This window comes from Micromys minutus (genome assembly GCF_963924665.1).
Source record: "Micromys minutus genome assembly, chromosome: 10".
In the NCBI taxonomy this organism is placed as follows: domain Eukaryota; kingdom Metazoa; phylum Chordata; class Mammalia; order Rodentia; family Muridae; genus Micromys; species Micromys minutus.
In genome coordinates this window covers 45,535,300-45,562,869 of record NC_137979.1, presented here as the reverse complement: position 1 = coordinate 45,562,869, position 27,570 = coordinate 45,535,300, and the positions used below count along the sequence as shown (strand labels likewise).

Here is a 27,570-nt window from a genome sequence, read left to right as displayed (position 1 = left end):
TGTCCCCAGCGTCCGCGAACAAAATGGAGGCGGGGGAAAAAGGAGGAGGGAGCCGAGAGTCGCGAGACGCATGCGCCCTGGGAAGCCTGCCCTCTACCGGCGCACGTGGGGGCGGAGCGCTACCATCTTGAGAAGGTCGGTAGAGGAGCTCCGCAATTAGAAGCCAGGTTTGCATCTTGGAACTGCAACTGGGGCCGCCTGCGAGGCTTTCAGTAACTAGTGATGCCAAGGTTCAGTCCACGAGATGCTTATTTAATTGGTCAGATGCGGCCTGAACATCTAGACCTTTAAAATTGCGCAGGTAGAGAACCACGTTTTTTTCCTGATTACTGTGTGCGCGCGCGCGCGAACACAAACACACACACACACACACACACACCATAAGCCCTAATATGATCTATAATACCCTTACAGAGGCCCAGTAGACAAACTCCGGTTGTCATAGCAACAGAGAGATGAGCTTCTGCTAACAAGTCATTGGTTAGGTCATTGTAATCACGGAACCCTATTGTGAACTCCTAGGTGCTTGGATGAGAGGGGAGTCCTTGTCCTTTGCTGGGTTCCATTGCTTAACTCTGTTGCAGATGACTAAGGATGTCTTCTTCATACACAAGGCTCGCCACCACTCCAAGCAACCTCATTGTTTCCCTATGTCTCACTGCACCTCAAGTCAACCCAGTGACCAGGGCTGTACCTCAAGTAAGAAAACAGTATTGGCATTTAATCCCCACTTACTGTGTGCTCTTGAGTGTCAGCTACCTCACAGTATTTGTCCTTTCTATTTCATAGAGTCCTTGAAGGCTCATCTGGTAATGAATGGGAAAGCATGTGATAAGCCATAGGCTGTTATTATTTTTGTTTTCCCTCTGTTCTGCCTTAAGTGCTGGGCCCCATCCACTAGTGCTAAATGTCACGTTGAGCAGCTGCTTTGGGCCATTCACTGAGCTAGGTACCTGGAGATGGTTCTAGAGGTGACTAAGGCAGACAGAGCTTCTGCCCTCTGGGAACTCACCAAGCTGGTGCTAGGTGCGCTGGCTGGCATGTAAATAAACCAGCTGACATCCAAGTCAGCGTGTGATTAGAGTTGTGACATGTGCTGGGATGTCACAGGAGTGATTAATTTCCGATGAAGAGTGAGAGAAGATTTGTATATGATTTGAACTAGCCCTTGCAAGAAGAGTAGAATTTTGCCGGGCTCCGTAACACGGAGGAGGCAGAGGCAGGCGGATCTCTTAGCTGGAGGCCACCCTGGTCTACAGAGCAAGTTCCAGGACAGCCAGGGCTCCACAAAGAATTCTCTCTCAGAACACCGAGAGAGAGAGAGAGAGAGAGAGAGAGAGAGAGAGAGAGAGAGAGAGAGAGAGAGAGAGAGAGAGAAGAAAGAAAGATGAGTGGGAGTTCATTACTAGTCGTTGAAGGCAAAGAACACTTGACAGGCAGAACGGATGCAACAAAGGTGAAGACACTCAGGTAGCTGCATCATAATAATCTGATAATGGAGTGGCTGGACCAGAGGTGCAGTGAATCTGCATCATTCACTAGAACCTCTGAGTTATTTGCTTCAACTCTTTATTTCTTTAAAGATTTTTATTTATTTCATGTATGTGAGTATACTGTACTCTTCAGACACACCAGATCTCTTTACAGATGGTTGTGAGCCACCCTGTGGTTGCTGGGAGTTGAACTCAGGACCTCTGGAAGGTCAGTCAGTGCTCTTAACCACTGAACTATCTCTCCAGCCTGCTTCAGCTCCTTACCTATCCTGTCTTCAGTGGCTCAAGAACATGTAGACCTACTTTCTCTCTTTCTTTTTTTTTTTAATTTTTTTATTTACCTTTTTTCATTCGTTTACTTGTTTTACACCCTGATTGCAGCCCCTTCCCTCCTCACCTCCCAGTCCCACACTCCCAGACCCTCCCCCTTCCCTTCTCCTCAGAGAAATTGAGGTACCAACCCTCCCTGGGACACCAAGTCCCAGCAGGACTAAGCGCATCCTCTCCCACTGAGGCCAGACTAGGCAACCTAGTTAGGGGAAAGGAACCCAGAGTCAGACTCAGACGACAGAGTCTCTAGACCCCCCCCCCCCCCCCCGTGTGCCAATTGCTAGGGAACCCACATGAAGACCAGGCTGCACAACTGCTGTATATATGTGTGTAGGGCTTAGGTCCAGCCCACACATGCTCTTTGGTTGCTGCTTCAGTCTCTGTGAGCCCCCATGGGCCCAGGTGAGGTACTCTGTAGGCCTTTTTGTGGTGTCCTTGACCCCTCTGTCTCCCACAGTTCTTCACTGCAGGGGACCCACTTTGAATTCCTTCATACTGTGAAGTCCCATCCCCAAACCCCTGTCAAAGCCTTTGAAATGGTTTTCTTTGTCTCATGCTCATTGTCCAAGCCCCTGCTTCAGTGTCCCCTCTCCTGAGGGTATTCTCTGCCCAGTGTAGCTAAAGTAAGCCCCTGCTCTGCTGTTCCACTGCTCTGTGTCAAATAGCAGCCACTTGGGTGAATACAGGGACATCTTACTTGGGAAATATCAATAATAAGCTTCAAGAAGAAAGAAACCAAGACTCTATCTCCCATTTTCTACATAAAGTCTATAGGAATGGACCAGGGTCTTCAGATTTTGTGTTTTCAATACTTGGAGGCTCTGTACCCTCCTCCTCCTCTTCTTCTTCCCCTTCCTCTTTCTCCTTCCCCCTTCTCTTCCTTCTCCCCCTCCTTTTCTTCTTCTTTTTGTAAATGAGTTGTTTATATGTGTATGAATGTTTTGCCTGCACATAAGTATGTGTACCTCATGTGGGCCTGGTACCCTTGGAAACCAGAGGAAGGCATTGGATCCCCTAGAATTGGAGTTGCAGATGGCTGAAAGCCACTGTGTTGGTGCTAGGAATTAAACCAGTATCTTCTATAATAGAAATAAGTGTTCAGGGCTGGAGAGATCATTCAGTGATAACATACCAGAATCCCATCACAGATGGTTGGGAGCCACCATGTGGTTGCTGGGATTTGAACTCAGGACCTCTGGGAGAACAGTCAGTGCTCTTAACCACTGAGCCATCTCTCCAGCCTTGTTTTTTCTTTAAGACACAGTCTCTATTATATTATGTGGTCCTGGTTCTTCTGGAACTTACTGTGTAGACCAGGCTGGCCTCAAACTCACAAAGATCCTCTTGCTTCTGTTTCCGGAGTGCTGGGATTAAAGGCATACATTATCATACCCAGCTTATGAGACCTGATTTTTAAAATTAATAATAACAGAGCTGGGATGATAGCTAAATGGGTAAAGTACTTGTTGTTCAAGCAAGAGGACCAAAGTTTGGATCCTTAGCACCTATATAAAAACTGTGTGGTGTGCTTATGACACCAAACCTGGAGGCAAAACAAAGACAAGTGGACCATAGGGCAAGCCAGTCAGTCTACTTAAATCATCAAGCTTCAGGCTTAGTGAGAGACCCTGTCTCAAAAATTAAGGTTGAGGATGTATGGTACCCACACCTTTAATTCTGGCACAGAGGTAGTGGCAAGCAGGTCTCTGTGAGTTTTGACCCCAGCCTGGTCTACATGGGGAGTTTCAGGCCAGCCAGAGCTACTCTGTGAGACCCTGTCTTAAGGAGGGGGGATGTTCTGTACCCTATTATTCCCACTCTTAGGCACCCTGTGAAAGCAGTTTCTATACTGCTCCCTGGTGGCTGAAAACGTCACTGCCTGTATTCCTTGCTCTCTCCTGCCCGTCAATTAGGGATAGTTTCTTCAAATTACCAGCCCAGAAGACCTGATGCTTCTGTTCAGTTTTCTTCATCATTCCCAGCCCATTGCTACCATTTTGATCTTTGGACCATCCATTCAACACAGGCTAGGCAGAGGAAGAAACACTGTCACACCAGCCACCAAAAAGGTGGCCTGCAGCTTAACGGGTGCATGTTTTTCAGTAATTTAGACTCCTTGGATCTGGGATCCAGAATTAGAAAGAGTGGATTTGAGACTCAGGATGACAACTTGCCCTCTCGTTGCCTCTGTGTTTTTTTTTAAATGTCTCTGGCCAGAGATGATGGTTTATGTATATAATGCCCACACGTGGGAAGTAGAAGCAGTTGGATCAGAAGTTCAAGGTCATCCTCTGTTTTATAGAGAATTCCAGGTGAGAACAAAGTCTCTCAGGATCTCAGTTTTCCACATAGAAAGTGTAGCAGACAGAACCAGCTCTTTGGATTTGCTGAAAAGATTAAACAAGAGAATATGAACAAACTTTGCAATCTTCATACTCAGGGCGATGAGGCAGGGAAGAGAGAGAGAGGCCAGGCTAGGGAAAAAAAGAAAAAACACAAAGCTGGGTACAGGCAGTGGCAGAGGGCACACCCTCAGGGGACACACCCTGGAATGTCACCTTGTAAGTCATGACAGACAGTTCTGAAAGTGGCCAAAATGAGGATGAGAGGTGCAGGAGTAACTAGGTCACCTCTTCTGCCCGCTCTGCGATGGGGGCGTGGGCTAGTCAGTATCCTCAGTACCAGGGCAGGAATGGCTCAGCATCCACACTTATGTCTCCCTTGATGTCCTGAACTGGTCCCATGGAACAGGGGTAGCCCTCTATACTAAACAAACCCTAATTCCTGAGTGACCCTTAGTGGTGATTCTCTAGCTGTTCAGTCCCATTTTCTGGCTGTTGAACTGTTTCCTTGCTCAGACTGGTGGCACATGCATGTAATCCAGCACTCAGAGGCTGAGGCAGGAGGATTGAGAGTTAGAGAGCAGCTTGTGCTCCATGAAAAGACCCTATCTCCAAAAACCAAACATTCGAACAAACCAACAAGAAAAACAAAAAACAAACAAACAAACAAAAACAAAGCAAAAGAAAAAAAAGAAAAACAAAAACCGCCAACCCGGTCCCTGTTTTGGGCTCATCTCCTCAAAGGAGTGTTTCCTTATTTTCTCTGCTCCCTGTTCCCAGGCCAACAGTGACTCTCCTTGGCTTAGTTCCTACAGGTCTTATACTTATCATCTTGCATTGCGTCCTGATCCTTTGGATCTTATTACAACCAACTTAATTTATTCATTCAACAAATATGCATTGAGTGTCTGCTCTGTGTCAGCTACTGTTACAGATACTGGCCAGTGAGCAAGATCCAGTCATGGGGCTGAGCCATTCTGGTGTGGGAGGTAACCATTAAGCAAATACACAAAGAAACATATATGATGTCATAAGCCAAGAGTGCCTTGAGCAAAACAGAGACTGGAGGAGCAGGGTATGGGGGTAGGTTTTATCCAAGTGGTCTGTTTGGCTTAGGGAACGGAAAAGGCAAAATCTCCAAGCCAACAACGACTGTAGCAAGGACAAGAAATGGTCAGGATGGCCAGAGAGGAGGGATAGAGAGATGCGTTTATTTAAAGATAGGGGTCTCGCTATGCATCCTTAGCTAGCCTAGAGCTTTCTGGGTACAGTGGGTTAGCTTTGATCACCTGCCTGGGCCTCCTAAGTGCTAGGATTAAACACATGTGTCGACAGTTCTCTTAAATGGAAGTGTGGTCTTATGTGCCCACTTCTGTTATTTGCTATTGTTTGAGATTCATCCATGCATCTAGATGCCATTTTTTCCTTTTATTATCATGTACTATTCTGTTGTATGAATATATCACAACTTGTTTGTTCATTGAAGAACATTTTTAAAAATATTTTATTTATTTCATGTATGTGAGTGCACTGTCCCTGTCTTTAGACACACCAGAAGAGGGCATCAGATCCCATTACAGATGGTTGTGAGCCACCATGTGGTTGCTGGGAATTGAACTCAGGACCTCTGGAAGAGCAGTCAGAGCTCTTAACTGCTGAACCATCTCTCCAGTCCTGAAGAACATTTCGTTTTGGTGCATTTTTATGCTAATGTGTTATGTGTGATTGTGGGAGATTGTGTGTGTTTAACTGTGTGTGGGGGGTGTGGGAAGTGTTTGTAGTGTGTGTGGTCTGTGGAGTGTGTGTGTGTATGTGTGTGCATGTTATATGTGTGTATGTATGTTTACTTTGTTCTAAGATAAGTTCTTGTTCCATCCTTTAGGTTCACCTGAATTAATGATCTTCCTGCCTCAATTTCCTAGAGAGCTGGGATTGTGCAGGTCTGCCTTTGTGGCCAGCTTTTTTTTTTGTGGGGTATGTGCAGATGTGTATCCGGGTGTGTTAGTACATGCACATGAATACAGAGACCAGAGGAGACTGTCACATGCCCTCTTTGCTCTCTACCTTATTCCCTTGAGACAGGGCGTCTCAGTAAACCTGAAGTTCAGATAGGATGGCTGGCCAGCAAGCTCCTGTCTCTGCTCCCCAACATTGGCACTGTAGGTATGTGGAGTCATGTGCAGCTTTTATGTGGATGTTAGGAATTTAAACTCAGACCCTCAAGCTGGCCTAGTAAGTGACCTACCCTCTGAGCTGTCTCCTCAGCCTCACACGCAGCCTCCTTGCTTGCTTTTCTATCTTTGTTGTTTTGCAATAGAGTTTCAGGCTTTGGCCTAGACTAGGACAGCGCTCACTATGTGGCTGAGACTGGCCTCACCTTTGTGGCAAATCCTTCCGTCACGATCTCCTAAGTACTCTGATTACAGGCACGAGCCACCAGCACTCCTAGCCTTCCTTTTCCTTAGGATTTCTAATCGTGTGCACACAAACAAGTACGTGTATAAAAGTACAGGTGTCCAGGGAGGATCGCTGGTCCCCTGGAGCTGGGGTTACAAGCAGTTGTGAGCTACTTAAAGTGGGTGCCGGGAACTCAACTGTGCTCCTTTGCAAGAGGAGTATGTGCCTTTTAAGCAGGTTATTTTATTATTTTATAAATATGAATATTTTGTTAACATGCACATCTGTGTAACATCTGGTATCTGCAGAGGGTAGAAGAGGGCACTGGATTCCCCAGAACTGAGTTACAAATGGTTGTGAGCTGTCACGTGGGATTCGATCCTGGGTGCTCCTGAAGAGTAACCAGTGCTCTCACCTGCTGAGCCCCCTCTCCAGCCCTGTCCTCTGTTCCTGTTCTTTTTCCTTCCTACTCCCCACCAGCACTGAGGAAACCAGTAAGTACACATATTCTACTATCAAGCTGCCCATGCCCTCAACCCCTCTGGAACTTAATGTGTAGCTGAGGCTAGCCTCAATGTGCAGCAGTCCTCCTGTCTCAGCTTCTCAGGTGCTGATTAATTCATCACCTACCATAAACTGCTGCAGTCACCTAATCGGTGATGCCAGAATTCAGGAAGTGGGAAGTTAGATGACTGAAAGATGAAGAATAGGGCTGAAGAGATGGCCCAGAGGTTAAGAGCACTGACTGCTCATCCATGGGTTCTGAGTTCAAATCCCGGCAACCACACGGTGGCTCACAACCATCATAATGAAACCGGATGTCCTCTTCTGTCTGATATTCTCTTCTATCAAGAGGGCATACATGCAAATAGAGTGCTCATATACATAAACAAATAAATATAAAAAATAAAATAAAAGGTAGATAGAGCAAAATTGTGAGACTTTCTGTCTCAGGGTGGGAAAAAGAGAAGAAAATACAACCACAAAGCAAACCAGAAAAAAAAAACTTCTGTGATTATTATTATATACATCTTGGACTAATTTCTCTTGGGTGGACCCTCACGAGTGGAAATGATAGACCATGTGCTATGCATTAGTTAGTTATGCAACCTACTTTTAATAGGTATTGCCAGTTCCCCTAAGTGGTAGTACCAGTTTACCCTCCCATCAGCCGCATACAAAAGCCGCAGTGGTACTGAGGCAAGTGCACACCTGTGATCCCAGCGCTTGAGGAGCTGAAGGACTAGCACTGAAAACCACAGGCCAGCCTGAGCTACATAGTGAGACCTTGTCTTGGGGAAAAAGTTCCCCATCCTCACTGGGCCTGGCACTTCCAGCCTCTTTCATCCATCTATGTGCAATGAAGTTGAGGTTTTGGAAGGAATATATGGGGGTTAGAAAGATGGTTCAGTGGTTAAGAGCACTGGCCACTCTTCCAGAGGTCCTGAGTTCAATCCTGGCACCTACAAGGTGACTCACAACCATCTATAAAAGGCTTCTGATGTCCTCTTCTGGCACCCAGGTGTCCCTGAGCACTCATGCATAAATTAAAAAATAAAGGGAAAAAGAAAAGAAGAGAAGAAAGAAAATGTGGGCTGCTGTGTAGGGTCCTGACCAGCAGCCAAGTAGGGATGGTCTGCAGACAAGATGCTGCTGTACCAGCAGGAGGTTGGGGTTGTCCTGCAGGTGGCATGGGTTAGAGAAGTCACTGGTCACTCAAGGAAAGTGAAATCCAGATTCTGGAGCCGTACCCGATGAGACTGGCTAGTCAAATGAGTGAGGCTAGGCCATGGTAGGGCTGCATTTTAATCTCAGCACTCGGGCATAAAAGCAGAAGGATTGCTATAAGACTCCAAAGCAAGCTGCAGGCCATCCAGAGCTGCACAGTGAGATCCTCTCTCAAAAACAAGTCATCAGGTAAAACGAAAAATGAGTAAGCATGAGTCAAAATAAAGAGGGGCTGGGATTACAGGAGTGTACTACCATAGCTGGCTTAGTGCTAGATTTGTGTGTGTGTGTATGTGTGGTTTATGTATGTATGTATGTGGTGTGTGTGTGTGGGTGGTGGGTGGGTGGTGTGTGGTGTGTGTGTGGTGTGGTATGTGGTGTGTATGGTGTGTGTATATATGGTGTGTGTATATAGTGTGTATGTGTGTGGTGTGTGTATGTGTGTGAGGTGTGTGTATGTGTGTGGGGTGTGTGTATATGTGTGGGGTGTGTATGTGTGTGTATATGTGTATGGGGTATGTATGTGTGTGTAGTGTGTGTGTGGTGTGTGTATGTGTGTATATGGTGTATGTGTTGTATGTGTATGTGTGTGGTGTATATGTGTGTGAGTGTGTATGTGGTGTGTATGTGGTGTGTGTGTGTGTGTAGTGTGTGTGTGTAGTGTGTGTGTGTGTGTGTATGGTATGTGTATGTATGTATGTGGGGGTGTGTGTAGTGTATATATGTGTATGGTGTGTGTGTATGGTATGTGTGTGTATATGGTGTGTGTGATGTGTGTAGTGTGTGTGTGTTTATATGGTGTGTGTATGTGGTATGTGTGTGGGGGGGGTGTCTCTTTGCATACACAGCCATAGCAGGTGTAAAAGGCCAGAGGACAATCTGTGATGTCCTTTCTGTCCTTCCCCTTTTACATGGGTTCCAGATATCAAACACAGGTTGCCCTCAGACTTGCAGGACAAGTACTTAGTCAGCCATCTCATGGACCCCTACTTTCTAGATTTTTCTCTTGAAAAGCTGGGCAGAAACACAATCAAATCAGAAAACCAAAGGAGGGTGAATGAGAGGACCATTTTCTGATATCAAGGTTGAGGAGGCTCAGGCAAGTCTCCTGGAGTTCAGGCCACCCCGAGAGCTAATTCAACCTGTGTGCCTCTAGCTTGGTAGGACTGGAAACTACTTGGCTACATGAGTAGCTTGTGCTGCCTGCCCCATCAAGCCCTGTAACTTGGACTTTGTGCTGGGCCTGCTCATCCTCAGCTTCAGGCCTTGCAGGGTTAGGAGTGTGATCACACATCTATGTTACCTGGATCAAGTGAGAACAGAAACATCTGAGTGATCTTGTGAGACTGGCACCCCCACCTCCACTCACATTTTCCAGGTCACTCTGGGTAGCCCCGAGGGGCCTTGAGTGCTGGGAGGTTGTCTCCTGTTCCCTCTCTCAACCCCAGCCCTTCCCCAGCTTCCGAGAAACAGTGAAGAACATCAGGAGGTTGGTTCATAGACTTTAGTGTATTTTTTTTTCTATCAAGCCGTTTCTGCAATGACAACTAGGCCTGTACAACATCTATGGTTCACTCTGTTAAAGCTGCAGGGTTGGGGATGGGGCCCCTGAGAATCAGCGGGACAAGCATCACGACCAGAGGCAAGCAGCAGCCAAGGGCTGGGGGAGGCGGTATTTGTGGAGGGCTGGGAAACCAGAAAAGGCTAATGAAGGGCCACAGAGAGGGGCAGGAAGCCTGGGCTGCTGCCGGGAAGCAGCCAGCAATTGCAGGGAAGCAGCAGAATATGGGAGAGGAATGGTCACGATCAGCATTATGGGCCAGGGGGAGGCATGGACACCGTCACCACTGTGGGGTGGAGAAGTCACATGGCATGTCTGTGGATATTCTCGCAGGGACTGCTGTATCAAAGGGACTGTACAACATAACCTATAATACAGTGTTTACATATGATACAAGGTTCTTTCCCTCTTTGGGTTTTAAAAAATAAATGTACAATTCCAGAGCTTTGGGTAAAAAATATATACACTCCCAGAGCAGGAGCTGCAGCTCACGGCTGCCTCGGCCACTGCTACCTCTTCGGGAAGGGCCAGGAAGGATGGTGCAAGGCTGTGTCCGAAAACTGCACCCAGTAGCTGCCAGGAGCCCCTGCAACACCTCAGACGTGGGGGAAGTAATGGGAGAGGTAATAAAGGCCCTGCCAGAGCTCAGCTCCATCTTCATAGCTGTCTCTTCTCTCCCCATGCAGGGAGGGGCTATCTGCCCTAGGTACTGAGATCCACCCTAGACTCTATGGAAAGACAAAGGGGGATGAACACAGGCAGACAGACAGACAGGCAGGCAGGCAGTTAGACAGACAGATTATGGTTGGTGGCAGACACAGAACCAGAAGGAGGATGACAACTCCCTCCTTAACAGTGAGAAATCCCCCAAAGCAGAGAGGTATGGGGAACAGGCACCCCTAGCTCTGGATACCACTCATCCCACCCAGTATAAGGCAGAGACAGGGTCCCAGATAACAGCTTAGGCCTGCATTTCCCTGAGCATCTTTTAGCCTCTCACTGACACATATCCAGAGATCTTGGATGGGGGATTTGTAGGGACTGATGGGTAACTCTTCTGCCTACTGATACTTCCTGCCTTAAGGAACAGGTTGGCCCACAGTCTTTCTATGTAGGACAGTGGGTAGGGTTGGGCAGGGAGTGATTGGAGACAGCCAACAGGGGTAGCACCAAACAGAAGGGACTCTCAATACCCGCTTGTGACACTCTCCCTACATTATCAGATGCACTCCTTTGCCCTAAAAGGGGACACGTACATCATACATCACACGCACACACACACTATCCTAGGGGGTGTATATCCAGGGATCAGTGAAACCGTTGCCAGGAAAGAAGACTTCCAGAGCCTCATTCCACAGCTGTGATCTGGGAGCAGGTACTTCCTGCAGGGGAAGCAGAGGCTAGAAACTTCATCTCTGGAACTGACCTCGTTTAGAGAGCAGAGAGTGCTCTGTCCCTTGCCCAGGGAGTAGCTTGAGTGGGAAGGAGCAAAGTAAGACCTTAGCAGGATGACAGGCTTATGTGCACTGGTAGGCCAACCCAGTTCCTCCTTGTAGGATAGAAAATGGCTCCAGGGAGAAGGTGTCCGATGCAGGTTGTTGAGGGCATCGTGCAAAGTGCTTGAGTGCCAGGTGCCAGGGACTGAGGTGGGGGCAGCCGGGGCCCCCTCTCACTGACTATTAGCCTCCAACTTGTAGGAGAGCTCAAAGAGGTGGTTCTGGTTGTCGATGACCTGGAACTGGCGCACATACGCCTTGGTCTGCAGGTGATGCGGGGAGGCCTCCATGTCTAGGCCTGGGGTGCAGGGAGGGAGAGGTGGTCAGTCTCCCAGTCTCCCTTCATCCCCTACATGGATGTCAGGCAGGGCAGGGCAAAGGGATCTGAATGGGGATGGAAGCCCAAGGCAAGAATGGAGAACTGACCAGTCTGAGGAAATACACACTTAACTATGGTGCTCTCCCAACCCCTTCTCTGCCACAGTTCTACTGGGAAGCTCACCGAGCTCAGGGTACTCACAGAGGGGCTGGCTCCGGTATTTTCGGATTGTCCTCACTTTCTCAGCCACTGAATGCTGGGAGATGACAAGGAATTAGCTCTGAAAAGGGCGCATACGGAGGTTTCTCCCCTTCACTCTACTGATAGAGTACTACTATCCAGTCTCCAGTGATGGGGCCTCTGAAGGGCCAAAGGGCGGGTAATAACAAGTTTCCAAGAGAAGGAGGTTGAATTTCCCCCAAGCTGCCTGTCAGTTTTGCCTCTTGTGGGTGGGTTGCCACAGTGATGCCACCACGGAGACAGGCTGGAGTCTGTTAGGCAAGCTGGGCAGCAGAGAAGAAGGCTGCTATTTGGGGGGAAGTGACAGGAGGGAGGGGGAGGACGCAGCCCCCCACACACACTGGACAGGGGTTGGTAGTTCCACTCACCAGCTTCTCGATGTTCACCAGACCATCCACGAGGGTCTTGCTCCCCTCATGTAGGAAGGTCAGGTCTAGGAAGCAGGAAGACAACTACATGTGAAGACAGCAAGAGAGCGAACCCAGCCCATTCGCCACAATATGTGCAGCCCCCTCCGTCCCCGGAGCTTCTCTGCAAGTGGGTGCCCACAGCTGAGTTGAGAGGGGACTAAGAGGTGGGGGGTATGGGTGAAGGGAATGCAGGGTAGGAATAGCACAGCCTAGGAGGACTGACCTTTGAGGATCAGGGGCACGAACGGAATCAGAGGGGGCTTCATTTTGGAGATGACTTCTCTGTAGCTTTTATGGTTCCGGCAGGGGTCCTAGCATTCCACACAAGATTCAGAGACAAATGGGCCCAGTGTCCCCCACCCCCAAAGACGGCTCCCGTTTCCTAGGGGCTGAGGAAATGCAACTCCACTCACCGTCAAGCTCTCAAATTTACGGAACAGGTTCTTGAATTTCCCTGGTAACTTCTATAGAGAGTTTGAAGGAAAGAGAGAGAGAGAGGGGGGGGGGGGAGGGAGGGAGGGAGGGAGGGAGGGAGAGAGAGAGAGAGAGAGAAAGAAAGAAAGAAAGAAAGAAAGAAAGAAAGAAAGAAAGAAAGAAAGAAAGAAGAAAAGAAATGTCAGTGTGAAGCTCCCTGAATTTCATGGGAGTGTATGACTAGCCTTCCTGAAAGAGTTATAGAAACATTTCCAGTGGGTGGGGGGGACTAGAAGGTGAGGACATAGAATCCGGAAATTTGACACAGCGCAGAAGTGCTCCCTCCACATGCTAGCTGAGACCCGGGTGAGGTTCATAGCAAGGCTACTGGGTTGGGATTCTAGCTTTTTACTAACTTGCAAACACACAGGCAAAGCTGTATGTCCTGAGTAGCAGAGGCCAGGAGAGGGCACTTGCTTCCCAGTGGCACAAAGATTCCCCACAGAGCATGCAGTATTATCAGGAGGCTGCACTGGAAGAGCCGGAGATGCACAGATCCTGGGGTGGGACAACTGTGGGCCGAGAAGGGCGAGGCTGCCTCACCTCCCAGGTGAGCCGCAGGCGGCTGACAGCGGCATTGTCCAGCCCCATGACCACAGCGTAGAAGGACAGCAGGTCCTGGTTCTGTTTGCAGCTGTGCGGGGGAGGGACGCGGGGTTAGGGGGTCATCGGGTAACTGTGCCCTTCCCAGCCTGCGCCGGCTGCACTCACATGGCCGCGATCTTGATGAACTTCTTGAGCAGTTGCACACGCTTGCCCGGGGCCTCACACAGCAGCACCTCGGTGGCTACCCAGTGAGTGACCTCGCTGCAGCGCTGCAGCAGCAGCTCCAGGTTGGCTGTCTCTCGGCGGCCACGCTCCCCGTGGAACACGTAGTCCACGAACTCCAACTGCATCCGGGGTGGCAGAGGAGAGGCCAAGGCAACGGGATGTGGGTAGAAAGATGGCAGCACGGAGCACATGGAGGGGGAGAGAGAGAGGTGAGTGGGCAGGGAGGTAGAAAAATGGAGACAGGACAAGATGCAACAGGGGACATTAATACTATTCACCACCTAGTGAGCACGTGGGCACCAGACACTTGCTCAAGTCTATGTTATTCTTCCTCTTTTTCTTTCCTTCTCCCTTCCTTCCTTCTTTTCTAAGGGATTTTACTTTGAGAGCTGAAAAGATGGCTCAGCATATTGAGAGCATATACTGATAGTGCAGAGGACCCAAGTTCAAGTCCCAGCACCTACATCAGGCAGCTCACAACTGTCACTCTGGGGAGTCTGACACCTCTGTGACCTTATAAAAATATAATCAGAAATAATAATAATAATAATAATAATAATAAGGATTTTAGCTGTGGGGGGAGGGCTGGAGCTGTTGTTCAATGGTTAAAAATATGTACTGATCTTTCAGGGAACCTAAATTCGGTTCCCAGCACCCATAGCAGACAGCTCACAACTATCTGGAACTCCAGGGCCAGGGGAATCTGATGTTTCTGACCTCTGTGGGCACCTGTATGCATGTGTACACACTCATGCACATACAATTAAAAATTAAATAAATCTTAGAATACATTTTCCAGGTGTAGTGGTAAACACTTTTAATCCCAGCACTTAAGAGAAGGACGCAGGTGGACCTCTGAGTTCGAGGCCATCCTGGTCTACAGAGTGAGTTGCAAGATAGCCAGGGCTACATACTGAGACTCTGTTTCAAAAACAACAACAAATTAAGATTTTTATATTTATATACGTGCGTGCGTGCGTGCATGTGTGTGTGTGTGGTCTCTCTCTCTCTCTCTGTGGTCTCTGTCTCTGTGTGCATGTGTATGTGCACATTTCTGCAGAGGCCAGAAGAGGGCATTAGAGCCCCTGAAGCTGGATTTATAGGTGAATGTGAGCCGCTGGATCAGGAGCTGGGGATCAAACTGATCCTCTGAAACACCAGCACTCTTAACCTCTCAGCCAACTTTCCGGCCCTCATTTTTTTGTTAGTTGATTTTTTTAAAAGATTTTATTATTGTCATGTATTATATATTATTTATATGTAGCTCAGGATAATCTGGATCCTTCTGCCTCTACTCCCAAGTGCTGAGATGACAAGTACGCACCACACCTGGTTCATTCAGTGGTGAGAACCAAGCCCAGGGTTTTGTACATGATAGGCAAGCACTCCACCAACTGAACTACACCCTCAGCTTAATATTCATCATTTTTTATGAATCTTGACACGAGCTCTGATTCAGGCTACATAAGTAGTACTTGGGTCCCAAAACATTCTGCTGAAGAGGATCTCTACCTTTTCCCCAGATGAGGGAACAAAGGCCCATGAAAGTTGTGGCTGTGTACTGCCCATGGGGGAGCCTTCTAGCTAGGACTGTCTGCTGCAAATGCAGACTCCCAGGAGCGCTTTCCCGCCCAGTGCTGGCTTCAGCCTCACCTCGTGCACACATCGGAACAGCTCCCAGTGGAAAGCAGTCAGATGATTGGCCACATCTTCAGGCTCCACCCGGTGGATCTCCGTGTCTCCCGGGGAGACCTGGATCTCCTCAGGAAGGGGTACCTGGTGGCAGGTGGGGTCAGAGGAACTTGGCTTCCTGTGGTTAGGTGAGAGACTCAGCCCTCCTCAGGTATCTCTCATCAGCAGAGACAGGTAAAGGAATTCTTACTAGGGCCTCATAGCTGTCCCGGGTACAGGCAAAGAGGTGGCTGTTGATGCCCAGGGTGGTGAAGACGCAGTCCTCTGTTGGCTGGAGGAGGACCTTCTCTGCAGAGGAACAGGTTGATCAGCTTTGGCCTCCCACACCCTTCACATACCTGAATCCCCTTCCCCCTTTCCTGTCCAGGAGCCCACAACACTGCTGACACATTCTGGACTGGTGGGACCAGCATTGTCACCAGCTGAGACAGTATTTATCTGAAATTTGTCAAATGATTTCTTTTGCCTTTATAGATTCCACCCCATACATAGCTCATCTCTCAACCTTCATCCCTGTGACATCAGACAGGCCGGAATACTTTTTCTTTATGAAAAATGAGGATAAGATGAGTGTGATGGAGCATGCCTGAAACCTTAGCACTGGAAATCGGAGGCAGGAGCATGCCTGAAACCTTAGCACTGGGAATCGGAGGCAGAAAAGCCTGCAAATTCCAGACCAGCTTGGGCTTACATATAAGATCTTGTCTTTCTTACACACATACACACACACACACACACACACATACACACACACACACACACACACACACACACATGCACACACGCACGCATGCACACATGGGCGCCAGTGCTATGCTACATCACTGGCTCTCTCTGCCTCCACACAGGATTGGAGCCTCCCCTATGGCTTCAGTTCGAGAAAAAGAAAATGGAACACGTAAGACAATGCCAGGGAGAGGTGTCTGTGAAGGACCCAGAACACAATCTCCAAGTAGGGTTCTGCACCAGTGTGTCCCAAATTTAAACGTGTATAGGAATCTCCAGGGAAGGCTGGTCCAAATGTAGATTTTAATCCTGTAGGTTTGGGGTAGGGGCTCCCAGGTGATGTATTCACCAAGGCTGGACCCAGGATGACACTTTGAGCATCAAGGATCTAGATTTTAAGTTTTTACCCCTGCCTAGTGTGCTGTCTCTCACCTCCAGAGGAAGCCACAGCCACGAGGATGAGGGCATCCTCTCGCTCTGCAGGCTCCTCTGAGTACTGCAGCTTCTCCGTCACAGAGCCCAGAATGTCTTGCACAGATGCTGAGAGGCGACTGCGTATGGTCACGTAAGAGTGATCAGGCATGTAGACTCGGCAGAAGACTGAACAGAGACAGCAAAGACACGTGAAAGAGCCTTCCGGGACTCCACTGCTGGTGCACAAGGCCCAGGGACCCAACCACCTCCCAGAGCCTCTCCAGAAGCTTTGCTCTTCCTAATGGCCACACTCACTCTCATCGGAGCCCCTGAATGCCACTCGGGTCTGCAGACAGGAATCTATCCGGCGGAAGTGTCGGAAGAGCGGCTTAACCTGCTTGCTGGGTGGGTGGCTCTCCTCTGGAAGTCTGGCATAAACATTGCTGGGCATCAGCAAGCCCTGCCAGGCATATGGGGCACCAGGCAGGGATGGGACAATGACAAGCATAGGACAATCATCCAAGTGACCCAAATCAAATTCCACCTCTTTCAGGGGGGCTCTTCTCTGGTCCACGCACCCATGGGGAAAGATCACTCTCTTGTCTCAAAAGCCATAAAACAATGGAACAATATTGTTTATGTTCATGTCATCTTTTCTACCGGACTGGCAGCTCCTGGGGGCTGGGATGAGTTTTTTACAGTCCTTCATCCCTCATGTCCTGCCACCCTCTTGCCACATGGTAGGTAATAGGACATCAGATGCCTGAATTTTGCTGAGAAGAACTTCACAGTCTGGGAAGGAGACAGACATGTGTGCAGCTACTTCTAACACCAGCCAAGAAGTGTTGGTGAGGTGTTAAAGGTGCAGGAGGGTGATGTTTGTGGGAGAGGAAGGAAACATCCTGAAAGGGGGAAATCTGACATGTTTCCATAAAAGAGATGGCATTTGACCCAGGCCCTGAATGATCTCAGGAAGAAAAAGTAGGAATGCACCAAAGTTGCCAGAAAAAAAAAAAAAAAAAAAAAAAAAGATGACGAGGGGGGCTGGAGAGATGGTTCAGCGGTTAAGAGCATCAGCCACTCTTCCAGGGGACCTGGGTTCAATTCCCATCACCCACCTGGCACCTCACAACTGTCTGCAACTCCAGCTCCAGGGGATCCAACACACAAGCAGGCAAAACACCAATGCACATGAAGAGGAAACAGGGAAGATTGGGAGATGGCTGGAAGGGAAGGATGCTAATGCTGGGCTAGGATATTTAGATCAGTGGGTGGTGGGAAGGGAAGGATGCTGATGTTGGGCTAGGATATTTAGATCATCGAGTGGTGGGAAGGGAAAATGCTAATGCTAGGCTCGGAGACATTAGGGAACAAGGAAGCTTTGGGAACAGGGAGGTGAAGGAATCATTTAGGAAAATCTAGAAGATATCTTTGGTGTCAAAAGGGAAAAAGAGGCAAGCTAAAGGCTGAAGTCCTGAAAAGGCTGTGGCAACAATCTAGGGGAGCTAATGAACCCTGTACCAGCAGGAATGAAGAAGAGAAAACTGAGGTGCGACCAGATGTACTCATGTCCTAAAGCTAGGGAGGTCAACTTTGGGGATTTTTGCCAACTTTGTTTCAGTGATAGTGGGGATTAAACCTAGGACAACACACATGTTGGACAAACCTTCCAACACTGAGCTATATCCCAAGCCTTTAGTATTTTTTTTTAAATCATGAGACGTTAAGTTGTCCAAGCTGACCTTGAACTGATGATTCTTCTCTACTTTAGCATCCTAAATACCTGGGATCGCAGGGGTATACCACCATGTGCAGCTATCAACTGATACATCTTTTTAAGGTTTGTTCATATTTTTAATGCATATGGGTATTTTGCCTGCATGTGCCCTAGGCACTTGCCCTATGCAAGCAGTACATATAGGGTGCATAAGAGGACACCGGATCCTCTGGAACTAAAATTACAGCTGGATGTGAGCTGCCATGTGGGTACTGGGACTCCAACCTGGGTCCTCTGGAAGAGCAATAAGTGCTCTTAACCGCTGAGCCATCCCTGTTAAATAATTTTTAAGGACAATCATTAGATGGGTGCTCATTTCACACACACACACATGTTGTAAACTTCAGGTCAAATGAGTTGTTATCAAAAAGACAGTTTCCAGCTGCATATGTAGCAGAGGAGGCCTTGTTAGGCATCAATGGGAAGAGAAGCCCTTGGTCCTGCCAAGGTTTGACACCCCAGTGTAGGGAAATGTCAGGGCAGGGAGGCAGGAGGGGGTGGGTGGGTAGGGGGGCACTCCCATAGAAACAGGGGGAGGAGGGATAGGATAAGGGGTTTATATGAGGGGAAAGGGAATAACATTTGAAATATAAATAAAATATATTAAAAAAAAAAAACAACAACAACAGTTCACCAGGCAGTAGTGGCACACGCCTTTAACCCAGCACTGTAAAGGCAGAAGACAGATGGGTCTCTGTGAGTCTGAGACCAGCTTGATCTCTAGAATGAGTTCCAAGACAGCCAAGACTACACAAAGAAACCCTGTCCCAGAAAACAAAACAAAATAAAACGTAGCAAAATCTGTGCCAGGCATTGTGGCACAAACCTATAATCTGACTTTGGGAGGCAAATGTAAAAAGACTAGGGCAAGTTTCAAGGACTCCATCTGAAAAGTAAGTGAATAAATAAGAAGAGAAAAAATAAAGAAATAAAAGGTAGTTTTTCCAAGTTCGATGTTTCAGCTCATTTATATCTCCGTATGAGTGTGGTGGAAATACGTAACTACAGCAGATCTCTTCCCAACTCCACGGAATACTACGTAACTACATAACTACGGCAAATCTCTTCCCAGTGCCACACTCAGTGACTCCATATTGATAGCTTGAAACAAACCATGGTGAGGACATTTACACCGTGGGCATTAGAGCTATAAACTAGGGATCTTCCCCAGAAAGCAGGGGCTATTAAATACCTGCTGGAACACTACCAGATTAATAGGAAAAATGGGCCAAAAACTAAAAAAGAACGGAGCTGGACCTGGTGGCACAGACCCACTTAGAACTCTTGAGACAGGAGAATTGCCAGTGGAAGCCATCTTGGGCTATACAGTGAGTTGGAGGTTAGCTTCAGCTATATAGTAAGACATTGCCCAGCTTTCCCCTTGCCCCTCTTAAAAAAAAAAAAAAAAAAAAAAAACAGACAGGATTAGAGACATCGTTCTGTGGTTTTTATGTTACTCTCCAGTAAGAGAAAGGAGCTGAAAGAAACCCATATTGAACAGTTAAAGGGGCTGGAGAAATGGCTCAGGGATTTAGAGCACTGGCTGCTCTTGCAGAGGACCCCATTTCTGTTCCTAGCACCCACGTTGTAGCTTATAGCCATCTATGACTTAAATTCCAGTGTCCTCTTCTGATCTTGGCATACCCAAGCATGCAGGTGGTCCACAGACATACATGCAGGCCAAGCAGTACAAATAAGTAAATATCTTAGAAAGCAAGCAAGCAAAGAAGCCAACAACTAATATGCTGAAGTCACAAGACCAGAGGCAGCCCCTATACTAGAGGAACTCAGGGGTCCCCTTCCCCCTCACTTTAGCTCCACTGTCTCCACCAGCTGGTGCAGCCTTAGTGTGTCCTCTCGGAGGTCTTGGTAAAGGGACTCATCCTTCATAATTAGTAGGTACAGTTCCTAGGGAAGAGGGCAAAGGATGAGATGAGAGCCGATGTCTCACTCCAAAGACCACTCTCTACAAGGGCTGAGGCAGGGTCTCCATGCCTTAAGCACTTGGGAATCCATAGACAAAGCCCCAGGGTATCTTTTGCTTCCAGGTCCTCAGCTTGAGGAGTGTGAGTCCTTCACAGGGGCCCCTTGCAGGGCTAATATCCTGCTCACCCACTTTCCCCTCCCAGGCCCACCTTGATAATGTGGCCGGCCCCTTCTTCTTCTTGCAGTAGTCCTTGGTAGGTATCCAAGAAATGGAGTAGTAGAGCCAGACAGGCTTGCTTCCGGCCCAGCCCCTCTGGACCCTCCACATTCCTTGACTGAACAAAGCTGACCCCTAAGTTAAGTAAAAGTTCTGGATAGCCAAGGAAATTGGGAAATGCAAACTGTTCCCCAATGTTCTGGGCCAGGGTACCAGGAGGAAAGGTTTTCAGTGCCCTGAAGCCAACTCTCACACATACCAGCCGCAATTTTTCTCAGAACAGAACTTATTAAGAGCTTCAATTTGACCACATTCAGCTCTTGCCTATCAAAGAAGTTTCACTTAAGATGATTGCCAGGACCCAGCTACTCTCTGGCTAGCCCACAAACCTGCCTTGATCTCATAGTGAGGCCTGATTTTTCTCAGAGAGCTTCATCATGACATTTTACCCAAGGGCTTGACATTAACAATTAGGTACTAAAATAATTCAGTGAATCCAGGTGTGGTGGCGCATTCCTAGAATCCCAGCATTCAGGAGGCGGAGGCAGGAGGACCACCACAAATCAATGATAGCCTAGTCTACATAAGAAGTTCCAAGCTACCTAGAGGTTACATAGTAAGACCTGTATCTAAAAACAAAGCAAAACAAAACAACCAAGTAAATGCTATATGCTGCCAAGAGACCCAATAAATAGGCCAGCAGTAGCTCGTCTCTAGCTAACCTTACTGAAGCACAGATATGACCCAATACTGACATCACACCCGATGCTTAGAGGAAGGCTCTCCCAGTCCCCAGACAGGGATTTCTCTGCGTAGCCCTGGCTGTCCTGGAACTTGCTCTGTATACCAGGTTGCTTTCAAACTCAGGGATCTATCTACTTCTGCCTCTAGAGTGCTGGGATTAAAAGCATGTGCCACTATGCTTGGTTTCTAGCAGGGATCTTCAGTGAGGATGAAGTCCCCCCTCCCCTTAGTAGAACAGTAACACCATATATATATATATATATATATATATATATATATATATATATATATGTTCATGTGGTTGACACCTCAAATCAGTACTGATAACTCCCTACCTCCGGCCAGTCAGCAGCCTACGCTGGATTGGTCGGTGGTTTAGAGCACCACCACACCCGCAGCAAGGCTGGTCCTCACAGCAGCCCAGAGCAGAGCAACTATTTCTCTCCATTTGACTCACTGGGCAAACGGAGGCTCCAGGTTGTAAAGTGATCTGCCCAAGGTCACACAGCTGGTGAGCTAAAAGGCTGGATGTGTCTTCTAAGGGAGCATTTGGGCTGAGATGTCCTTTGTAAGAGTAGAAGACATGGCTCCCTCCTGCTCTGTCCTTTCAGAGGCGCCAGAAAAGGATATTACTGGTGTAACTCTTGTAGAAACTTTTCTGTTGGCAGGAAGAGGGAATGGGTGAGAACTATGTCATCGAGTAGAATATCTGTGGAGATCAATGGGTGTCACAGAGGTCAGAAGGGGGCTCCGAGAACCCGTCTGGAAACCCTGAGCCCTCATCTCTTGCCTCTTTTAGTCAGCCTGGAGCCCCAGCCACCTGCCCCGTCATGCTCTGCACACGTGTGAGCACACACATGTGTGAAGGTTCTGGGCAGCCGCTGCGGGGGTGGGGCTGGCAGCTGCCAAGGCAGCTGGAGGGAGGGAGGGGGGTGCCTTGGAAGGCCAGGCACACTTCTCTTCAGTGTGGGGGAAGTTGGTCAGATAATACACCATGCCTGAGACTTGCTCAGGAGAAAGGGGAATTCACAGAAGGCACCCTTAACAGAGAACTAGCAAACAGAGGTTCCTGTCAAAGAGATGTAGATGTGTGGGATGTGTGGTACCACTCCCTACCTCATGGCTTTGGGTTTCCACAGGGCAGGTGGGACTATCCTCAATAAAACTGGTAGAGGAGACAGGCTGCCATCTCAGTCTTTAAATAGAAGTCCTAGGTCCACAGGGTGCCCAGAGGTGGAAGGGTTAATGATGGAAAGGAGAGGGGAGGGGCTTCTCTCACCACTCTTTTCTCTCCACACCCCTATCTAGGCCTGGCTCAGCCAGTCAGCCAGGTACAAGGTCGCCCTGACTTGCTGCCAGCCTTGGGGTGGGGCAGGGCTGCTTGGCACACAAGAGAAGGGCAGGGCACAGGGAGGGAGCCAGGTGTCCTCACCAGGACAGGTTAGGGCCAGGTCCCCAGGCACTGCTCCAGGACAAAACCAAGGCTTCTGACAACCCTTGGTTGTCATGCCTGGTTGCCAGTGCCAGCTACGAAGGCGGAGGTGGAGAAGCAACACAAGATTGTCTACTTTAATTTATTTTGTTTCACAGATGAGAAACTAAGGCCCAGAGCTAGAGTGCACTTGCCCAGAGCCAGAAGAACTAGCCTTGACCTAGAGTGTTAAGGCTTTGTTCTCTCCTCCATATAAGGGCCAGCAGAGTGTCAGGGTAGAATCTAGGGGTGAAGCACAGCATCAGAGTCTAGAACTTGGTGGCCACAAGGGGCTGCTGCCTAGACCTTTGGAGGAGCTCTGGCTAGGTGTGGAAAGCCTTCAATGAACAGTAATCTCCTCCTACACAGGCTGGGCAGAAATCAAGTGGCTTAAGAATGTGGCTTATATTAAAAATATTGGGGTGGCAGTTTAAACGTGGAGGTCTCCCAAACTAGTTACTCTGAAAATCTAGCCTGCCAAGCCAGATAATATAGGTGACGAATTGGGAGTATAATTAACCCAGGGAGAACCGGACAATCTATTGTCCAAACTGGACAGCCTCTCTTTCTCTCTTTACCCAGCTACCCTGCTACATTCTGAAGGTCAGTCAGAAGGGCCCCCAGGCCTCATGGCCAGCTCCAGGTTTGGAGCCTCGGCATAAGGAGGCCTGACATCCTTCCTTGCATCTTTCTCATTTAACTAGAGTGTGAATGTTAAAACCGGAGTAAAGGACAAGGAACGCGGGCAGGGTAGAGAGATGCTGATACGGGGGCTCCAGTTTGGCATCTGTTTCTTCCAAAGCAGGCTCCGGTCCAACGCACAGCCTCCCTGGGGAATGTGTCACAGAGACACAGGGTGTGTGGTGTAGGCGGGAAGTTATGGTTAAGAGAGCTGTGTGTGTCTGATATTTTTCTAATTAAATCCAAAAGGTGTCAGCTCTCCAGGGCAACTGCAGCCTGAGCCAAAAGAGAAGACCCCGACCTTTTCAGGACAAAAATGGAATAGGGGAGTGACACTCCACTCCTAAAGCCAGAACACCTTTCAGACGAGGAAGGGTAACACACAACACCCCTGGCTTTAGGGTCTCAAGCTTGGGCTCTCAATTCTAAGACCCTTCTGGGTTTAGTGGGGTGCCTAGTTAGAGCTAAAGACCCTGATGTCTTCTACATCCATTCCAGCTAGCAATGTGGGGGCCTAAGTTCCTCAAAAGTCCTTTAATAGGGTGCTGGCATCCTAATAGGGGGTGAAATGGCATAACCTTAGGCTTCTCAGGGTGTGGTTATTATTTTTTAAAAAGGCCCTCTGCTGAAGCATGACATAGGAAGGGTGGGAGCCACAGAGGCCCAAATCTTTTGGATGCTGCGGTCTCCCAGTACCTTCCTTTAGAGACCTTCGAATTCACCCCCAAGGAGGACTTTCCCTAAAGGCAGCTGGGTCCTGTGACTATCCACACGGCTCCACCAAGTGAGCCAGCTTGTGCTCTGGATGCTTCTACACAGCCAGAGACTCCTGTCAGCGGTTTCCAGGCCTCAGCTATGGTCTGGAGGGCGGCATATAACCTCAGCTTGAAAGCTTCCACCTTAGGGTATCAGGAATAATAATCTGGGGCCATGGGAGGAGACAGGCGGTATCAAGGGCTCATGAGAGACTGGCTTAAATGTCCAGGGGAGTGGGAGGGTGGTTAAAGGAGATAGATGGTTTCCCTTCTTCCCTGAGAATGACGCTAATGTAGGGAGGAAGGTGGGTGGGCACTACCATGTCCCTTCCCCTACATTACTTCGGGGTTCCCCTCATCCTCTACACCAGCACTAAGGACAAGAAAATAGAGAGAGAGAGAGAGAAAGGGAGGGAGGGAGGGAGGGAGGGAGAGAGCGCGCGCGCATCCCCCGGGCTAACCCCTCACCCCCCACACCGTCTTGTCTTGCTCTGGGATGTATGAGCAGGCTTACCTGAGGCGCTGCTGTCCTTGGTGGTCCCTCCAGCCAGGCGCTCCAGAACCCGGTTCAGAAGATGCTCTGGCCGCTCGGGGGCGCCCAGGGGGGCCCAGGGTGGTGAAGCCAGGGGTTCGCCAGGGGATAGCTCATCTGAGGAGTACGAGGAAGGAGAGCGCAGGGGAACCCCAGATCCTATAGGCCCAGGCCCCGGAACCTCCTCTAGCTGTAGCCAACAGGGCCCCCCACTGCCCGGCTCCTCAGAGACCCCTAAAGGCTCTCCCCCTTCCTCCTCAACCGGTGGCTCCAGCCCGGGCTCGGTTGGGGGCTCTCGGAGGAAAGCTGGGAGCAGCAGGCGAGACACGCTCTGACGCCGCTGCAGTGGCCGCAGTCCCCCAGCAGGACCGCCGCCCCCACCAGGGCCCCCACCCCCTCCAGGCCCTCCGCAGCAACCCGGACCCCCGCCGGGACCTCCAGCCACCGCTCGCCCCGCCAGCTGCGACGTCTGTTTCTTCAAAAATTTCTCCAGTGGCTTCATGCCCCCCCCCCGCCCCTCTCCTAGGGGCCGCCGGGGGACCCAGGTGTCCCAGGCGCGGGCGGGGGGAGGCGGGGACACGATGCTCAGAGCCGGGGGAGCAGAGCCGAGGGCCGTGCCCGGCGTCGGACTGCGAGCGAGAGGTGGACGAGCCTCGCTGGCCAGAGTCCAGTGGCCAGTGGCCGGGGGAGGTACCAGAGGGAAGAGGAGCTCGCTCTCAGCGGCCCCCCATGCTGGCTGAGGCCGAAGGGTTGGCAGCTGAGGGGCTGGTGTCCCCGTCTCAGCGCTCCGGGGCCGGGCTGAGGCGACAGAGGCAGCGGGCGGAGCGCAAGGCTGAGGACGCGGCGGCGGCTGCGCTCCTGGCCCCGGGGAAGGTGGCAGAATTGAGACCGCGCCCCCTCCTCCAGTCCCCGCCCCTACCCTGCCTAGGCCCGCCCCCACCCGTCCGCGCGAGGCTTGAACTTGGGCGCTGGTGCTGACCGGGAGGAAAATCGAGTCTTGGTTGCTGAAGGGCAAAAGCGAGGGAGAGATCTACCAAAGCAGAGGACTCCTGGCTCTCGATTACCGAGTCTCTTACGAGCATTTCAAATAAGCAGGGCAGATCTTTGACCTTGGCACGTCTACCTGTGCACAAGTGAGGCTTATAAAAACTGCCCCAGTCTTTGCATCTTTCTTACAATTTTATTTGGTCATTATCTTCCACCTGTTGAGAGGGGCTGGGACGGCGTCTTGGGTAAACTGGCATTGGCACTGGGGGCGGTACCCATATCCTTTTCTGATAGGGTATAGAAGAAGGTGGTGTGCAGGGCTGCTCAGTAAGGCAGGTACTGGCAAGTAGGAAAGAGCCAGGCAGAGGCCAGCAGGTTGTGGCAGGTCTAATTGGGGTGAAAAAGAGATTGTAGTCTTTGCAAGAGACGACCAAAAAGTACAAGGGCATCTTAGCCCAGGTGGCAGCAAAAGGAAGCAAGACTGAAGAAATGTGGAAGTCCCCAAACTGACAACTATCGTCATTAAGCACGTTAAGTCTAATGCATATGGCCATAGAATTGGAGAAATATTCGCCTTACTCCTAATGGCCACGCCAGAGCATTCGGTCTCCAAGGGTACACTGCACTAGGAGGATGGGGCTGTAGAGACACCATGTGAACACATCCAGGCTTGATATACAGTGAGAGGGTGGCACCAGGTTCCTGGTGGGATGGTGCTCCTTGGGCAAAGCCCCATCCCTGTTTACTGTGCATCGGCAGGGCAAGGCATGGATGGACAGGAATGCTAATAGCTGGGAGTGGCGAAACTGACAGGGTGTGTAGTACACTTGTATTGCTGTCTCTGCAAACCCAGCTCCATGTGTGCTAGAGCATGTGTTCACAGAAATAAAGCTCTGTACACCCATCTGGGGATTTGGAGAGGGAACAACAACAAAAAAAGGAAGCTCCCATTTTGCTAAGAAACTAGGTCTGAGTATTGGCTTCCTGGACAGCCTTAATCGGACACTCAGTCTCTCTTAGGGTTGGAAGTAGAAACTGGCTAGAGTGGCTTAGAGCTCCCCAGGTAACCTTTTAGGAACGAGTAAGAAGAGGGGAGGGCTTCACTTCTGCACATGCCACAGTTACCAGATTAAGCTGGTTGCCTTGGTAACCTCTCTGGGCAGGATTTGGGATTGTCTGTTAGAAAGGGTGGAAAATTGGGGAGTGTGAAGGGTGTGGGAGCTGGAATAAAAGGGACTGAGAGACTTCTAGAAACTAAACGCTTGGAGAACAGGACTCCAGACCCTTCCAGTTACAGAAAGTGGCAGTCACTATATTCAAGACCTTCCAACAGAAGCAAGGGAATCATTAAGTTGTGGGCCTCCTCGAACAGCAGTGGCTTCTGCTCTGGCTACACACTGAAACCACATGGGAGCTTTTCAGAATTGCTGATGCCCACCTGGGTCACAACCTAGATCAATTATGGGATCCTCTGTGGCAGACCCAAGGTCTCCATTAGTTTAGAAAGCTGCCCAGGTGATTCAAACAGCCAGTGTTAAAAATCACTGTTCTAGGTTAACTGCAGTAGTAAAAGGATCTGGGAATTGCAAATCCTTGATGTTTTGAGTCACCTACAGGTAGGTCCATGGACTGACTCACGGGAGGGGTGGGGGGGGGACTGATAGGGCATCTACATTACCATGAGAAAGAGAAAGGTAGATGGTATTCAGTTACTTAACTGTGGAAATGGAGGCCAACAAGCATAACTGAGCATGTCGACAAATATACTGGACAGGGCTACCTAAGGCAGAAGCTTTCTGCCCCTTAAACACCCATTATCTCTGCCCACCGAGAAGCAGGCAGGGAGGGTAGAGAGAACCTGAGGGCTTTGCTGAGCCTGAGTTTCTTCTTGCTGGGCTGGTTACCAGGGCAACAGAGAGAGCAATGGGATCTAACATAGGACTGGGGAAGAGGCAGGGGTGAGAAGGCACCCCAACATTCCTTTCTCCTGCCAGTAACCTACCCACAAGTTTGGTTGACATTCTTTGAACAGGGAGACCAGGTCTATAGTTATCCATCATCTTGGGGGAACAGAGGGAATATGTCCC

The 27,570-nt window shown here is 49.4% G+C and overlaps 1 protein-coding gene across 1 annotated transcript; it reads right to left on the bottom strand.

Annotated features, from left to right (window-relative positions):
- Positions 1-11,520: 11,520 nt before the first annotated feature.
- Positions 11,521-24,998, bottom strand: RAPGEFL1 (Rap guanine nucleotide exchange factor like 1; the record flags this gene model as incomplete). Its single annotated transcript, XM_080923402.1, has 15 exons — positions 11,521-11,645; positions 11,868-11,922; positions 12,275-12,339; positions 12,540-12,627; positions 12,730-12,780; positions 13,334-13,424; positions 13,502-13,680; positions 15,215-15,337; positions 15,444-15,541; positions 16,412-16,579; positions 16,709-16,821; positions 19,981-20,078; positions 20,306-20,441; positions 21,691-21,766; positions 24,479-24,998. The coding sequence occupies 15 exons, from the start codon at positions 24,996-24,998 to the stop codon at positions 11,521-11,523; spliced, it is 1,986 nt and encodes a 661-aa protein (XP_080779528.1).
- Between the last annotated feature and the right edge of the window lie 2,572 nt (positions 24,999-27,570).